General features: G+C 39.1%; 1 protein-coding gene across 1 annotated transcript in view; it reads right to left on the bottom strand.

The window, feature by feature from the left end:
- Positions 1 to 1,519: 1,519 nt before the first annotated feature.
- LOC101862855 (bifunctional heparan sulfate N-deacetylase/N-sulfotransferase 3) overlaps positions 1,520 to 18,707 on the bottom strand; it is a 43,336-nt gene continuing 26,148 nt past the window's right edge. Inside the window, exons 10-13 of the mRNA XM_005092414.3 lie at positions 16,832 to 17,006; positions 16,364 to 16,534; positions 11,804 to 11,913; positions 1,520 to 2,664 (exon numbers count right to left, since the gene is read on the bottom strand). Of these exons, the coding sequence (XP_005092471.1) occupies positions 2,430 to 2,664; positions 11,804 to 11,913; positions 16,364 to 16,534; positions 16,832 to 17,006 (691 nt within the window). The 3' untranslated portion in view covers positions 1,520 to 2,429. The remainder of the gene's footprint in view (positions 2,665 to 11,803; positions 11,914 to 16,363; positions 16,535 to 16,831; positions 17,007 to 18,707) is intronic.

Below are 18,707 nucleotides of genomic sequence, written 5' to 3' on the forward strand. Positions count from 1 at the left end.
TCATTCAGGAAAAAAAAATTCACGGCACTGCTAAAAAATATTCTTGCACAAGGAGGAAATAATTTACAATACATAACAAAGACAATGGGAAATCGAGATAATAGAAAAAGTGAAAAATTGAAATGCAAACCTATACACAAATATAAGCCATATCCTGTGACTCACAAGCACTATAAAAGATAGAAGCTATACGTTACATCTCATCAATACAAGGTTATATTGCATTGTCACAAGAAGAGGTAATTTAGGGTGTTTACTTTTACATAAGGAATAAGAACTATATAACATAAACAGTGTCAAATCATTATCTTTTTGTCTCATTTGAAGAACTTTTTGAAGGACTGTATTTTCTGAAAATGTGTAGCTCTATGACCTTTTTTGCTTGGTTGGCCGTTTCAAAACATTTACCAACATACTATGGTGAAATCATATCATTTCTCCAGACACCACATGCAATCAGCTTGTTAAAAAAAAGCAGATCTGCACAACAATGGTGCTTTGGGAAAGGTAGAACAGCAGACCCCCAAAAGGGATGAAATAAGACCTATCCCAGACACCTAGCACAATATTCCCTTCTTCTTGAAATGCTGTGAGGTATAATGGACAAAGGATGAAAATGCATCAAAGAAAGACAGTACATCATCCATCTCACTTATTCATTTCAGTATTCATGTAGTTGTAATTTCTGACAATATGGATGTGTGAAATACATAATAAAATTGTCATGGCAATGGCTTAATCCTCTTTGTGTGCTTGACGTTAAGCCAGTCATCAGACCCCAATATTTTGTAGATTAATGCCATGCAGGTATATTATCTCTCTCTTGCCTCTTAATTCATTGAAGATATTAAATTATAGGCCATTAACAATTCATCTCCAAAGACTTATCACATGCATCTTTCTCCATCTCCAGTTTTGCCCAGCTTTAGACCAGTTTCTTGGAATTTGTCACCAGTGGCGGTGAGTAGTGAAGGGCTCACGGGCTTAAGCCCCCCTCCCCACACCCCAACATTATGCCTAAGTAAATAAAAGTTTCTTAAATAAGCAGTTGAAACTGTTAAGATCGCACACACTGAACACAGAGTGATCAGCTTGGCAGCTTGCTCGTTTATCCAATCATTGCTGTCAGTGCTGACAACTATAGTAACCTAACAGCCAATCAAAATGTCTTTAGGGCTCAGCAAAGGATGAGTTTGAAGCTCCTTCTTTTAATCTCCAGGTCTTTGCTCTGTACAAGAGAATAGATTTCAATTTCCTTTGGAACAGCCTCAGCAAAGTGCAAATACTCAGTTCTTTGAATTTTCAAGCCCTTTGAAGTACAAGAGAGGCTCCTGTCACTTTCTGTACACCCACCATGATATCCTTGTCATCTCCCCCTTGCTTGTTGATGACACTTTTCAGGTAAGCACAAGACAAAAAAAAAAAGGACTACATCCAGCAGGCGAGTGAAAAGCATGAGACATGAACAAAAAAAACAACCTATGGCCAAAAAAAAAACCCCAAATGGTTTTTCCTTGCATTTTTTTAACAGCTGATGGACAACACTTTTTATCCAGAGGCATTAGAGCGAGGAACATGAAAATACATTTTAAAATGTGAATTTAAGCTTATTAACTTATTTGTGATCAAGAAGGCATAACTTCTTAAAGCATTTCTATCTGTAAGAAAGAACACTTCATGGGCAAGTCTCAATAATCTATCCCTGACAAAACTTGACCGATCCATGAGCCAAACAACGTACATAGACCGGCCATTCAAGTTGATTCCACAATACACATATACCTCATAGCTGGCTTAAAGGGAAATACACTCCAGGTGAAAACTCATTCATTTTTACAAGCTTTTCCACGGAGGGAGAGAAGAATGACTGTAATACTTTGTTGGCCTCTGTAGGTGTAACAATATATGAGAATACGAAACAAAAGTCTTGATTTGAAGCTCCAACAGTGTACTAAGATTCCGTAAAAAAAAAAAAAAGCAACTGTCTGTGCAACAAATATAGAGAGAGGTTGTAGAAAATGTTTGTGCAACAATCGTAATAAACAAAGGATGTGTACATCTAGAAGAAACCCTCTCTTGTGTACTTATTCATCTCTTCGTATGACATGTGGCTGTCACTGCACTAACTTGTAGTTAACTACAATTGCACAATAACAACCACATAATCAAATGAAGCAAAAAAAGAAAGAAGATTAAATGATACGTGATCTGAAAGTATAACGTGAAACTGAATTAGACCTGTTCACACTTGTCACTACAACTGAAATGAAACAGGATGCACATTTATCATACAAAAACATTCACACTTGCAACAGATAGAAGCTGTACAGCCAGGGCAAAAAATTCTTGCAGACATTCAAACAAACCCCTTGAACCTTCCACTCAACAAACAACAAGTCACTTCCTCACTAGCTCACTAATTGCCATTTTTAATTTTTGAGCAGAACAGCTTCCTTAAGTTCCGTCTGCAGCCATTGTGGTACGGCTGTGTTGAAACTGGCAAGGAGTTTGGACAAGTTCATGTTGTGTTTGCGGTAGAAATGTCGTAGGTGCTGCTCTGCCTCAGGGCCCATTGGAGGGTACGTATGTCCTTTGCTCTTTCCTAAGCACTTATTCTGCTTGTCACTTATGACTTGACAGAAAAAGCCTTTAACTGGGTCATACCTGCAACAGATCAATAGCCTACATTATTCACAGAGACGCCAACCACAGAAAACCAAAATGAGTATTGGGAAATATGAAAATGTGTATTTTCAGGGGAAAATGTGTATTCTCCACGACCGACCGACCAACCAGTAAAATGTTCAGGGTGTCCAGCAATATTTCCTGAAAAAATTTACTAGCTCAACAGCTCAAAAAAGGGAGCACACATGCGTATGATAAACATGTATCCAGTCAACAACATGTCAGTGTTCAATGTCGTACTGGGGTCTTGTTTGAATATTTTCCTCTCATTATTATTATTATTAAAAAATTAATCCTGTTTTGAGCATTCGGAAGGGCCTAGAACAAGAATTTCGACTATCAAGAACCAGGCAGGGTGTCATGATTCATATGAACTGACAGACTCAAAATATTGCTCAAACTCAGAGAAGAGCAATAAATTGAAAGGCTCAAGTAGACCCGTGCACTGTGAGAGTTGTAACAAGTGTGGGAGGGCAAGATGCAGTGACACTGAAAATCTGTCCATCTTGAACAGAAAGCTACAACATATACTGTAGGTATAATTTACTATCACCCATCCAATACACGCGAACATTTTTTTTCAATTACACAGATGTGCAAAGTATGAAGGGTCCCGATTCCGCACATGGCCTGCACTAACGCGCACTTTGCAGAGAGCTCTAATAAAAATTCTGAAATTTGCCTCAAAGTTTTTGTCCTCTGGTGTTGCCTTCACATCTCCTCCCTTCCCCCCAGTCCTATACTTGGTAAGGCCGTTACTCCCACCAAACACGGTCTTTGCTCACACGATGCCGCATTTATTTATGACGCGAATGCGCGCAGGTTCATTGACCGGTCACGATGGCGAGCCCGACAATCTAAAAACGAAAAAAAAATCGGGCGACGCTTGTATTTTCTTTTCTTTTTTTCCTACAAGCGACAGCACAGAAAAATTTTATTTGCACGGCAACACAGCGTTTACTACACAACCTGCATGTCACAAATAAGTTGTATTATCAGTCTACCGCTGACAAACTTCTCGGTGGTAACGAAAGCGAAAGTAGATCTTGATTTTCCCGATCAAGCCTCGGTGTCATATACACTTCCGTCTGCCGCCATAGCCGCCTGTTCGCTTGAAAGTGAAACGTACTCTCGGAGGAGGAAACGCTAAACGAATATAATATCACAATTGCGACCGGCAACATTGAACTTACTGACCTAATCGGACTTAGTTTTCAAATATTCCAGTTCCGCGATACTGAAACTATTTTGACAAAAGATGGGACTTGAGATAATTAGGTTTACTCGCCCAAACTGGATCTCGTATTTTTCGCATTCCAGGATGCGTATTTTTTCATGAAAAGTCGTATTTTCGGCAAAAAATCGTACTAAAATACGTAAAATCGTACTGGTTGGCATCTCTGTATTCACTCTATTTTGGTTTGTTTTTATACTTTCGTTATAACCAAAGCCCCAACTAAAAGAAGGAATGAAATAAAATAATAGATGAAAAATTAGCAAATATCATGAAGAGGTTCACTGTGATCTTTTATAAAACAGAAGTTGCACCATTGATCAGCTCTGGGAAAAATGCGCAGCTACCTGTAGAAAGACTATAAGAAGATTCAAATTTAAAACAAGAGCAAAAAACTACATATATGCCATTTAAAAGTTACGAAATGGCTTTCTTAGTAATCACTCTTCTACTCATCCCAAACAATTATTGAACAAATTATAAAAGACGGATTAGACAATGGTCAATTTCACAGAATTGTACGGATTAAAACTAAAATTTTTTAGCCCCTCTAACATGGTTAAAAGCAAGGAAGAAAGACTCGGGAATGGCGGGATTAACCTATAAAATACCCATATATATTATACTGATGCCATGAAGCAATACAACAAAATGAAATAGAAGGGGATGCAAAAAAAAAAAAGTAAAACCTGTTAGCAACAATCTAAAATTGATGCATGCATTAACCCTTTTTACCATGACTGTCTTCCCATGGACCATATATTGGTCCTAGGGCCGCTACACTATGTAAGTTGGAATTCAGGGGGTATTTCAAAGTGCTGTATTTCTTACATTTATTACTAGATATTGATGAGGGCAGGCAGAAATTTAGGAAATTTAATGCAGTTTTTGAAAATATATGTTTTGTTTGGGTATGTGTTGAAATTATTACAAAACAAAGGGAAATATTGCAAAACAAAAATGAAAAACAACATTACACTATTTGCACCATCATGTGCTCTTAGATTTACAGCAGAATTAGAACTTGATCAGCACCCCCCAGGTGCAAACCTGCAAATTCCAGTACTGATCCCTTCTTCAAAATCAAATTTACGTTCACTTTCATCCACAATCACATTTTCGACACTGGCTTCAGAGTAACTATTTTCTGAATAATCAGCTTCACTCTCAACTAAGTGTCCCTTCTTCAGCGGTGAAAGTGCATTTTTGAAGCTCTTTTCATGCTTTTACTTTAATCAGAAACAAATAAACTGCCATTTATTAAAAACTAGCTGGGCCCCCTTTCGATGAAAGGAATGATCAGTGCATTAACATCAACTGAAAGTAATCAGCCTACTATATTTACACTCTACTGGAATGGAGCAATAAATCTTGAGAGATGCAAAAAATTAGAAGGTCTGGAACTATACTCTCAAAACAAAACACGCCTCACGAAATATCACTCTCGGCACTTCCGCTGTGAAGGACAGCTACGCAGATTTGTTTTCGTTTCTTAGTGGAATAATGACAAAGGCCAAAGAAGGATGGGAACTGTTTGTCAAATATATTTGTCTAAATCCAAGAAATGAATAAACAGTGCTTCCACCAGCTGAAGCTGAAAAGTAAGGAAAATTCTGCTGGGGGTCTTGGGCCGCATAGGCCCCCAGCAGGGTCCAGGGACAGAGTCCCGGTGGGGGTTTAGGTGGCGAAGCCCCCGAAGAAATTGAAATTTAGTGCTTTTAGAGGGTTAAAAATGGCATTTGGGAGCCTGTTTGAAGAGATTGCCTACAAACCATAACATTTATTTGTTTTCCAACATTTTGTCTAGTTCGATTTTTTCCCCTACATATCTTTCCATTGCTGGCAATGTTTAAAAGCAGGTTCCCCTTTCATTGCTACTATAATTCAATTAATTTGTCATCGCATGATTGATAGAAGGCAAACCTGGGAATAATGAATAATGCACCTTCACAATACAGTTACCCAGCGTATACCCTAATTTTTCACAATTTTCACGTCTGAATGTCGCATGTCACAACCTCGGTACACCACTTTACATTATTCTTGATTTTAGTAGTTTTAGCATAATTTATTTCATTGCGACCCTTATCGCGTTCCCGTGCCGTAGAATCTTCCCATTGAAGATTTCTCTAGACCTAGACAATAAATTTGCAAACAAGTTTCTTTCTGACAGTCATTTTCTGTCAAATACCAAAAGTCAATTTACTTGATCAACACATATATTTTCCAGCCGCGGCAACAGTCCAAAGATAGACAGAGTGAATGATAGGAAGGAAGAAATTGGCACAAAAAGTTCGCCAGATTTTGATCAATCTGCCGGTAAAAATGTACTGCCGACCAACCCGCAATGAACGCATGGGGTATAGCGGAATAATGGTCGGTTGCAAGAAATGCGCAAACTGGCAGGTCTCCATAACTCATTACCGAGAGAATTACCATAAATATCTGTAGCTTATACAAGATGATACGAAGGCGAGTTCGGATCTTTGCTACGGAATTTCACTAGATATCTAATCCTACGCTGTCCCAGTTTTTTCACAGAGGGAGTTGACAATGATGGAGGAACAAGTACGGAACTGGCAGAAAGTATGCATTTCCGTAAAAATACGGAAGAGTGGAAGCACTGAATAAATGAAAAATCAGGCTCCATCACGGGGACCTATCTATCTTTTTGCAGGAACTTGTCAACTTTCAACTCTGTAGCTGTTGTAGTTTTACTGGAAAAGTGACACATGTGTTACCAAGTTGCCAAATATATAATAGATGTATGAATATTCAGTTAAAGCTAGCATCACCACAGTTTGCTAATTTTGATAACTACAAGTAGGCACTTCAATGAAACTTTCAAACTTCTCCAAGGGCACTAAAATTAGGATTATTGAAAATAGCTTGGCTTTCTGTTTTCAGAGCTTTAAAAACTTTTGTGCTATCTTGGTTAGTTCAGAAGCAGCAACCATTTTTGTGAATTAATTTTCGCCCTCATTTGGCCAAAATTTTGCACAGCATTTTGTGCCACCAAAACTCGAAACTTTGCTTCAAAATGTCATAAAATCCTTAATAATAGTTGTATCGTAACCATTGAGGTATCATTTTGTTTGTTGTTTTATGTAGAATCAATATATAAAAATAAAAGTCAAGTACATTAAGAGTAAAATTCTATTTACCGTTTAATTACATCATAAGCGTGACATCTGGAGTCCCAAGCCTATTATCCCATAAAAGAAACTGGCACACTTTCCATAATAATGGTCCGATTTTCAAAAGAAAAACATCACTCATTTTGTTTTAAAGAGTTCTTTAACTTGCTATTGGGAAAAAATGATTAAAATTGAAAGCAGTTTCAATCTTACATGCATAACTCAAGCAGGAGGTTGGCGGGTGCTCTGGGGTGTGGTTTGTTCCTTTTTTCCCTATTAACAATCAACCGTCCTTATCTGTCCTCGTTCTTTTCTGTGTATATTACTCTCTTGTAACACCTCTAATCTTCGGGGCTTATATGACCTATTTGTGTTGCAAGTGCCGTTAAACCTATGCTAAAAATAAACTAAAAAAGCATAACACAGACTTGAAGCATATATAAAAAATTCAACGAGTATGGTAGAAAGCGGGAAATCCCCATAGAATATGATAATTACTGAGGGTCATCAAATACAGATATATGAACTATGCAATGACTCATACCCCGAAGAACATCAACATCAGTTCTATGATCAACTGAGTGACCTTTTAAACACCGTGGATGACAAAGATAATGTGACAATCATGGGGGACTTTAAAGGCAGAGTGGGAACAAGGAAGATGACGTGGGAGAGATACATGAAGCCATACAGTGACAGAGAAACAGATCAAAACAGCAATGGAAAAATGCTATTACAGTTGTGCTCAGAACATGACCTCGTCATATCAAATACCTTCTTCCAACACAAAAGGAGTCCAGTTAAAACTTGGTACAAATGGAACGACCTAAAGATAGCATCACAAATTGATTTTAACACGGCCAAAAGATCGAAACTGAGGAAAATCAGAGACTCAAGGGTGATTCCCATCTACATCACAGACACTGACCACACACAGACCAGTCATCATGACTATTGATACACCAAACAGGAAAAGGCCAGAAGCAAATAAACGATGAGAAGTCATAAATCTCAGAAATATAAATGATAATACCAAAGATAAGATACATGAACGTTTGAAAGATGTGTTTCACAAATTGCCCAAACAACTGGGAGACATTGAAGAGGAATGGAGCCACCCCAAAGCATGTTTGTACAGAGCATTAAAAGAAGAGTGCGGCACCAGGAAAACAAGAGAGCAGAAAAAGAAAACAACTATATGGTGGAATGACCAAGTGAAGGAAGCCGTCCAACAGATGAAAATGGCATTCAAAAAGAGGCAAAAATCAAAGACAGAGGAAGATTACATCCTATACAGAAAGGAACGCTGCTATACATCAAGGGTAGTAAAAGAAGCTAAGAACAGATCCTGTACAGTATAAGGAGAACAGCTGGTAACAAAATGAAAAGAAGACACTTGAAAGTTTTACTAGAGAGTTAAAAAAGCATGAGGATGCGGGAAGAACCATTCAATCCAACTGAAATAGTTATGATGAGAACGGAAAACCTATTTTCAGAAAGCAAAAGATTAAGGAAAGATGGAAACGCTATTTCCAGGAGCTGCTGAATCCTACAGCAGAAACAACAGCAAACAGCTTCTCACCAAAAGAAACCACTCCAGAACCATCACTACTGCTGATCGAAACCCAACATGTTACAAAGAAAAGCCCCACATACAAAGTGATAGGCGTTGAAAACATCACAGCAGAAGAGATCAAACTATGCTGCCATATCGGAGAACTCTGGCTATGGAGGATATTTAACCTGGCCTGGGCGACAAAAACAACACAGAGCCTACAGAGGAATATCCCTTCTCAGACGTGTGGATATAACGTTTGCCAAGATACTGGAAATGAGAATGAAACTTATTGTAGAGACCCAACTCAATGAATCCCAGTTTGGCTTCAGAAAAGGCAGGGGCTGTCCTGACGCTTTTTTGCACTCGGACAGTTGTGTGAGACTGCCATTGGAAATGACAAGACCTCAATATCGTCTTCGTGGACCACGGAAAGGCGTTCGAAAGGGTAAATAGATGCCAACTTGGGGAAGTCTTAGAGGTTTTACGGCACTCGCAACTGCATAAGGTCATATGAGCGCCAAGGGGTGGATGTCAACAGAGAAGTCCTTACAGGGAATCAAACTTACTCTGCTCACCTTTCTAGCTTCAACAGCACCAAGTCTGCTTCGACTATCAAGGAACCCCGGAAACAGCGGGTCACAAGAGTGTGACAAACATACAAAAGAAGTAGAGGATTATGATGATAGTAAGGATTAGGAAAGAAAATGCCGCAGTTCCCTGTCGTAGTTCAGGCACAGTTATGAGCATGACATTGTTTGATCAGCCCATTTACAATTCTACTGTGCATTAGAACGAGAAATGTCCCCTCTTTGGGAATGGCATATAGACACTTCAGTCAGTGGCACTGCCCCTGGGGGGGGGGGGGTAGTCTTAGAGGAAAATGGTGTAAAAGGACAACTGCTGGAGAACATCATGGCACTTAATAAAAACAGCTTGTGTGCCGTAAGGTCAACAGAAGGACTGTCGAACTGTTTCCCCATCAGGTCTTGGGTGAGACAAAGGTGTGTTCTCTCTCTGCTTCTCTTCATCACTTACATGGATAAGATCACGAAAGCAGCAAATTACAGCATCAATGAACTGAACGAGCTTCTATTTGCTGATGACCAGAGTACATTAAATACAGATGAAGAGGAATCACAAAAACACACCACAAAATTAATTAATGAGGAATGCAAACACCTAAACATGAAAATCTCAATTTCAAAAACAGAAGTTATGAATGCTAGAAAAAACACAGGGAAACTCAACATCCTTATTGACGGAACACAACTTCAACATGAAGAGGAATTTAAATATTTGGGTAGCGTATTCACACTACATGGGCGTATGGACAAAGAAAAAGAAACAAAATTTATGAAGGCAAATGCAGTGACCTACCAGCTAGCACCCCTTCTCAGTCACAAGAACATCCCAACTGAAGTGAAATCCCAGCTCATCAATAGAATCTTCATATCAACATTAACATACCAGTGCCAAACATGGTCTCTGAACAAGGAATGAGAAAGGAAAATCAATGCACGCCGCGAAATTAAGCGTCTCCGCAAAACCACCAACGTCACCAGAGGAGACCACATAAGGAACGAGACCATACATCTACCAGTAGTAAATTTATTAGAATGTCAAAGAGTCAAATGGTTCGGACATCTAACCAGAATGCCCCAGAAACAACTAGTGGCTAGAGCTTACCACACCCGCGAATCCGGCTTTAAATCAAGAGGAAGACCAAGAAAGACCAGAATGGATGGGGTTAAAAAGGTCCTGGAACAATATAAATAATTAACATATCTATCACAGACGCCGAAACCTGCACCTCCCCTCGACATCCTAAGGATACCAAAGGAAGGAAAAAGTAAAGTAAAGTAAGAACTGAGGAGCAAAAGTGCTCACTTTGTTGCAACTGGCATCTTTCTTCAGGGTTGTTTCATCAGTGGAAAAGAGTAATAGGTTTGCACTGCTAATACCGTGTGTCGTGGAAGGATGGTGGCTGTGTCAATTATAAGAGAAATAAGACGACAAAAAGGACATATAATAGAGAGAGAGAGAGAGAGAGAGAGAGAGAGAGAGAGAGGGGGGGGGGGGCATGCAGCGGATCCCACATTTGAATACATAGCATTTTTCGTACTTGTTCATGCGACAGAAAAGAAAGAAAATCTGGATCAGTACTAACAATAGACCTAAGATGCTTTATCAAGCAAATAATTGCATCAGATACTTTAACAGGCGTCCCAATTTAATTTTGACTGTGTTAACAACACGAGTCTGGACTCTTCATACTAGATTTAGGCCCTACGCAATGAAAGGCTTTGGGCAGGGGAAAAAAGGAGGGAGGGGGGAGCTCAGTGAAAAGGAAATACTCTTGGGTCTAAAAGTCTCGTTTTCTTTATACTATCAAATGAATTAAGGCACAATGTAAGGTCAGTGATTATAAAACATTACCAAAATTGATTAACTTTTTAAACTGAAGTTTAAAAACCTCTCCGCGATTTATTTCCCTGTCTCGTACATTTCAAACAATGAACAGAGGGAGCCAAAAGCTCAAGGTGCAAAATGTGTGACGTCACGGTTCGGCGCGATGTCACGTTGAAGGGTTCAGCTAGGTTTTCGCGGATTTGGTTGATGAAAGGGTAAAACTTCACTAGCCAAGGTAAGACTTCTACGATAACCATTTAAACGTTTTCTGGAAGACAAAGAATGGTTTACCAACAAGGGTAGATTGAACATAATACGACGAGAAAATTTATAAAAAATTAATGCAGTGTCTATTTTATCTTGAGACTCATTAGTCGCACATCGACCTGGAAAAAAACGTTTTGAGGGCCATCCAAAGGTCTTTAAAGATATGAATCGGACTTGAATGTTGGTCCCCTAAATTAAAAAAAAATATGGGCAATTTGAACCCACTGTCGCGATGAGACGTCAAGTCCGGAAACAAAACTCAATGGGACTTTCCGAAGCCGAATCACGCTGTAGTGAGCGCGTTCACTGATGTGCCTACTACAAGCACAGCTAGTTGATTTAAATAATCATATAGCTGTTCCGAGTTTTCTCGTAGCCCAGGATAATACTCCTTTCCAGTATACTCGTAGCCCAGATAAAATGAGTTAAAAAATAGAGAACAAAAGTATTTTATTCTTAGAGAAAAAAAACGAGTACAGGCATTATTTAAAAAAACCCTGATAATTTACCCACCTCAAGTACTGACTGTAATCCATGTAGGGATGGACATGTAAGAACTTCTGAAGATAATGCATCACATTGATTGGGTCATTCCGCAACTCATCACTATGGACAATGTGGATCTGAAAAAAAGAAAAAAAAAGGGATAAACCACATATATCATTACAGCAAACTATAAACCTATTTGAACTCGCACAGCATGCTGGTATCTGCCTCATGAGCTGGTTTAGAAAAAAAGATAATTTGTAAAGTTTAATCGATAATGAAGTCACAATGATTTGAAGATAAGGAGCCATAACAGTATTTTTCTAAAAAATTTCATTCAAAGAGTACAGAGGGCCATCACAAAATCTTCCCTTGTCATCCAATGACTCAGATTATGACATTTAACAAATCTCATTCTGACACTGAAACAATATCATTTTTGCCTCCTCAGTTTTGACAACATTAATGCAAACATTTTATCTTATAAAATGAATTATGAACTAACAGAATGCATCCGTAAGCTTAAGACATATTCATAAAAGAGTAATCAAAAGATGTGAAAAAACAAAATGTCCTACAGAAATGATTTAACCTCTTTGTGCCGCGTCCGTAGAATTAAAGGGCCTGAACTGTGTAGCGCCGTGCTTATGGCCCGTAGGATTTACAGGACTATGACAGAGGTTGTTTTGCTACAAATTATAAGGGAAGTTACTATTAAAATCTTGTAATTATTATTGGTGGTACCTTCCCTTTATGTTTACCTCCGTTTTCCCCCCATTTGAAAGCGTCAGATTCAGATTTTAGCTCGAAGAGAAGATTAGATCTAGATCTAGATACACACTTCTACCATACAAAAATGATTTTCTTACAGTAAACACAGATGGGCTTACACGAATATATATGTGAAGCAGCGTGGTGGAATCAGGCTCTCGTCAAAACAATCAAAGTGAAGAAACTTGCATTTTTCCGCAGGTTTGTGAATTTTAATCAAATCTTTGTTTTTTGACTCGACACCTTTCATGTCCATTAAGGAACTATTTCTTTGTGGATTTTTTCTGAAAAACGTTGATTAAAAGCACAAAAAATGTACATTTTCTGTTACCACCGACTCTTAAGTTAAGGAAATAACTAATCTTTGGGCGGCCATTTTCTCATTTCAGGTAGATTCAGGGTCATTTTCAGGTATTTTGACCCAAAATCAGGTAGTACAAAGACAAAGAAGGAAAAAAAAGATAACCGTTGCCCCATCGAACGCGCTTGCTTTCCGTGATATTGGGTAATTATATTTTGAAAACTTGTTTGTGCATGCACATGTGTGTGTGTGTGTGTCTGTGTGTGCATGTGCCCATGCTCTAGCGTGTGTTTATATATTATATGTGGGGAGGGGAAGGGGGTGTTTGGGTGTGTACAAGTTAAGTTGAACAATGTGTATGAAATGAGGCGAGGTTTTTTTAAAGCATTTATGGACTATCATTCAAGGCACCTATCATTCAGTATTGAATCTGGAATTGAGTGCAGGGTGATTGCCAGACTGACTTCAAAACCCCTAGCCCATACCAATAGAAACTATATTAAAACATATTTCCTGACCCTGATAAGTCTTTTGTGACTTATGTATGACAGACAATTGATTTTAACTAGTTTTACCCTAAAAATACAAAATGAATCCTGATCTGGGCCTGAGGAGAGGCAAGAAGAACATCAACTGCCAAAACCATGTTTGGTTTCAGCAATCACGGATTTTAAAAAGCATGCAAGACAAAACTTATTTATAAAACCTTATAGTTAGGCTTACGGCAGAGCAAAAACTGAAAATAAAAGAGAGCGTGTACTGAGAGCCGGAGCTGGAAGAACTGTGACAGCGTGGGATGTAGTGATGCTGCAAACCTGACAATCAGTGAACCACTGCATCAGGGACTAAGTATTGAATTTTTTCAAATGGTAAATCACAGTACCAGTTTTTAATCAGCAACAAGCCGTCATGATGCATAGGCATCCAACATAGAGCTTTCCGATGGTTGAAAATAGCATTTCCTCATTGCCACTATTCAATTTGTCATCACTGACAAATCCGGGAACACCAACCTTGAAGATACAATCATCAAGCCTGTGCTCTAATGTTCCCTAATTTACGCACTCGATTGTTGAATGTCAAAACGCACTTCCACTTATCGTTTGTATTTTAGCATCAGTTTCTGGCACCGCAGCCTTACATCCTGCTGCGGTAGACAATTGCGTCAAACACCTTCCCTCAATTCCGAAGCCCTGCAATGCTCACTACTTTGAATGAACTTTGATTAGGCCTACCGGCCGGTCCCTTACTCATGCCGTACTCACATGATACGAACTCGCACAGTTTCACTGACCGGTCGCAATGACGGGTCCGACAATCTAGAAATCGGAGGACGCTTGTTTTCTTTTTCTTCCTTTTTTTTGGTCATTATAGTGACACCAGTGAGAATATCGATTTAATTTGTATGGCGACACTGCGCTTTTTATGCACAAACTGCAGGTTACAAATTTGTATTAACTGTAAATCTAACGTTAACAAACTACAGTCGAACCTGCCCTGACGGCCACCTCTATAAGACGGCCACCTGTACAAACGGCCACTTTCCATTTCCCCCCTTGCGTTTTTTCTATATAATTTAACTGTGTAAAACGGGCACCTGTCCAACGCGGCCGCGGCCACAAAAATTTAACACACAACCCCTATAATACTAAGCAATAATACCTGTCTAAGACGGTCACCTTAGTGAATCCATTACATTTTGTCATAAATTGTGCATTGGCCCCTGGCGTTGTGGGCGAGCCGTCATAATTCAATCACCTGTCGTTGTTGTTAGGTAGTCCCTCCAACCGATCATGTTGCGTAGGCCCCTCCCACTGTTGACCAATAGCTACCATTTTCAGCTGCAGGTGAGTTAGCGTGTGATCCCTCATAACCCATAAGCCCCGCCCAGAACTCATACACAAATCGTAAGTGAGATGAGTGGTTACTGTTTACCCAGTCTGTAACAAAGTAACAAAGGACGTCAACATGAACTTGTTACAGAAGCGTCCCTCGTTCTCCGAGTGGTGGCGACCCATGTGTTTGTTTTAACATGGCACTCGGTCTTCCTTGTCTGATACATTTCGTTTTATTGTCACCATAGTACAAAATCAGCGACAAAATAAAAATTACAAACGAAATACAAACCAACAGCAACAACACCAACAAAGACAACAACAATGGGGCTACTTTCGATTGGGGCCTCAGATGGGAATGGTTTATTTTCTTTATCTTGATCAGTCCTGCCTAAGACGGCCACCTGTCTTATGCGGCCACTTTTCTCCTTGACAATGGGTGGCCGTCTTACACAGGTTTGACTGTATCATCGGACAATTCTGAGCGGTAACGAAAGCGAAAGTAGATTTTGATTTTCCCGACGAAGTCTCCGTATTACACTTACACTTCCGCCTGTCGCCATAGCCGCTTATTTGCGTGAAACGTACTCTCGGACTGTGGAAAGCCGAACGTAATATCACAAACGCGACCGGTAAAATATGAACTCAGTAGCCTTTTCAGATTTGGTTCGAGGACTTTATGCATTTTCTTGGGTCTCAGTGATTTTTTTTTCAGACTCCTCAGTAATTCCTCTAGTCCCCCTGCGTAGAATCCTCATTTGGTACTTTCCAATTCTCTAGACCAAGACAGATTTTAGAATGTTTTGCTTTGATACCAATTTTCTTTCTATATTCACAGTTCTGTTTTCTAGATAAATGAATTAAATGCACAGATTTTCCAGCCGTAGACAGAAAGAAAGAATGAATGAAAGGAAGGAGGAAGATTGTCTATCGTGAGAAGACAGATTTTAGCCGATATGCATGTGAAAAACTATTGCTGACTGACGGGCACAGATAGACAATGGTCGAGCGTACGAAATGTGCAATCTGGCAGTTTTTAATACAACGTATTGCCGAGAGTTGCCGTAAATATCTGACAAGTTACAAAGGCAAGTGCTGATCTCTCTCTCTCTCTAACGTACGGAGTTGATATGACGATGGGGCAAGTACAGAACTTTCGGAATGTACGGATTTCCGCAAAAACAAAGAATAATGGAAGCACTGCAGAATGTTGTTTTTTTTTCTTTCGGCACCCATCGCAAATCCGGTAGTTTTGACACCTTATCGGTATGGTGGTAGAACGGGCCCAAAATCGGTATCTACCGGAAAAATCGGTAGATTTAGGCAGCCCTGCTCTTGTCACTTCCTCTTTACCTGCAAACACTCACACAACATGTATTCCACCCTTTTTTTGGTCTCGGTTTATCATTACTCGAATGTGTGTTGTTTATGTTGTTTGGCGGTGTTGTTTTTGTCATCATGTTACAAACTCCAACTTTTCTCAATCTATCTCTCAATGAAATCTCCCCAAAATTATAAAGCTAGAAAGGTGGTTCAATGTAGAAGCAGCCTTGGTTCATGGAATTTCCTCCGGCACAGGGGCCTATTTACCTATGGCATTGAAGGGGTTAAAGGCACGAAAGATGGAGACAACAGTGGCTCCCTCTCATCACTGGCAAACAACGAGTCTTTTGTACTCACCTGATTAGGTGGGAAAAAGTCGAGCCATCTGATCAGGTGCTGGGCATACAAGCCAGGTAACAAACAGCGGCTACGCAGGGTTCTCAGCTTGGGTGGAGACATATCATTGGCCGTTACCACCTCATGGAAAGTATAGTTCATAGCTGTTGGGTCTTTGTGGTTTCGCTGGTGCTGGGAAGATCAGGAATAAACAAAGTAAGTCAATGGGCAGAAAGACAAAAGACAAAGAAAATTCTATCGGAGTTCAAAGTAGTAAAGTTACTTTGTCGTTTGGTAATCCATCCTCTATCTTCAACCAAATCACACCATCACAAAACATGTCTCGAGCCTCAAATAAATAGTCACGTATTTGTATCCAACTTCAAATAAAGGATAAATAGTGTTTAAAAAGAATTTTCAAGTAAATGGTTTTACTGTTTCTAAACACAAGTCTAAATAAGATTAATATTTTAGCACCATGCTATTCACCTGATACCAGGAATAAGCTCTCTTGGCTGGGTTCATGACCAGAACAATGATCTTTGCTCGAGGTAGTAATGCTGCAACACGTTTTGGAACAATTTCGTTTTCAAAATAATTTGCACTCTTTTCAAAAAGCAGTGTCATATTTGGCTTTTCTGGAGAAGGGAAGGAAGCCATGTACCTGGGGAAAAAAAAAGCAATCCGAGCATAAATATCATGGTAAAGATGGTATTAGAAAAAGTGAAGACTAAATGCCAAACTCTCTCCCCCCTCCCCCAAATAGAGTAGTGACAGGAAAAGGAAATAAAATGATGTTGTCAATATGAAAGAAGACACTTTAACACTTTGCCACCTCATCTCGCCCATTGGCAATGTTTACCACCCAGTTTCTTTGGATTTCCCCCAAAATATGATGGCAAAGTTTTAGGTAGAAAAGCACAAAAGAACACTATGGTTGTTTGTGAAAAGGAGAAAAGATTGAAGAAACAACTATAAATGAATTACAGGGATAAGAATAAAGTAGGGCCTATCCCAAGAGCACTCCATTAAATCATAAGAAGATTCTTAACTCACCCAGCCCTAACCAAACCCTAACAAAAAGCAGACTATAACCTAATTGGAAAAGTAACCATTATTCGTTTGAAACAGATTATGACTAGAAGTGCAAGCCCAAATTTAGAACAAACAGAACTATACTCGTGAACCATGTGAAGGGGTGCAAAATTTGAATGCACTTCCCTTCTTCCCTTTTTGTTAACTTTTTGACTCCGTACTTTTTCCAAGGAGTATTGCCTAAAAACTATGACATATTTTTGCCTTCAAATTTTCAATACACACAAATAAAGGTTTGAATAAAATGTATACCAAATGTGTGTAGGACGTATTAAAGTTTTTAATTTTTTAATTTTTTCCCAGAAGTTGTTAAATCTCTAGGGAGAGCTGACAACCCAGAAATGTAGGCCAGGGGTTGACTGAGTCAATTTGACATACAGACTAAGATGACATACAAAAGTAGTCATTCAACCCTTGGTAAGTATGAACAGGAACATCAGAAGGCCAAGACGCAAAAGGACAGAAATAATATCTACCCACTGCCCCCCCCCCCACCTGAACAATTATCATACTTTATTTTTTAAAAAGATAAAAAGATTTCAAAATCTCAGCTACCTTGGATGATGAACTTTCACAAATTAGTACGCAAACTTAGCGTCAACAATCTGATAAGTGAAGTCAAGAAGACTATACGCCAGCAAAAAAGAAGAGCATGTGAGTTAGGACATGGGTAAAGCACAGCTTCATCTAGAAAAATTGCAAGCAAGAGATAACATAATATTTGCATAAAATCTGCATTCTACTTATCTTATAAATAACAAAATTACAATCACATGACATTTCAAAATTAACATTAGAACCAGAGCTGGTTGTAACGGAGTACAAGTACTCCGGTACTTGTACTTACGTTACAATTTTAGGTACTTTTACTGTACTCCGATACTTTTTATAAAAGTACTTTTGAGTATTTTTAAAGTACATTTTGAGTACTTTTGTAGCTTAATTTAATGAAAGAGTAAGTGCTGGCATTTCTGATAATAATTTACGGAACAAAAACCCGGGCGAGCACAGCTGATCAACCAAGAGTTAAAAGTTGAGATGAAAGAACTGCCCGCAGCGTCAAAGATCAGCCACTCTCGTGAATATGATCACGAGCGTTGTAAAACTCAGTGAAACGGTACAATGATCCTCATACGGGATCACACTGAGGTGTGAACTGATCGATGCGTTTCTTTTCCCCAAACATCGCACTCACATCTGAGCTCACCACCCTACACGTTCACTCCAGGCAGGATCACATCGAACTGTGAACTATTCCCTGACCATTGAA

The sequence above is a fragment of the Aplysia californica genome, unplaced genomic scaffold (genome assembly GCF_000002075.1).
Source record: "Aplysia californica isolate F4 #8 unplaced genomic scaffold, AplCal3.0 scaffold00046, whole genome shotgun sequence".
Classification (NCBI taxonomy): domain Eukaryota; kingdom Metazoa; phylum Mollusca; class Gastropoda; order Aplysiida; family Aplysiidae; genus Aplysia; species Aplysia californica.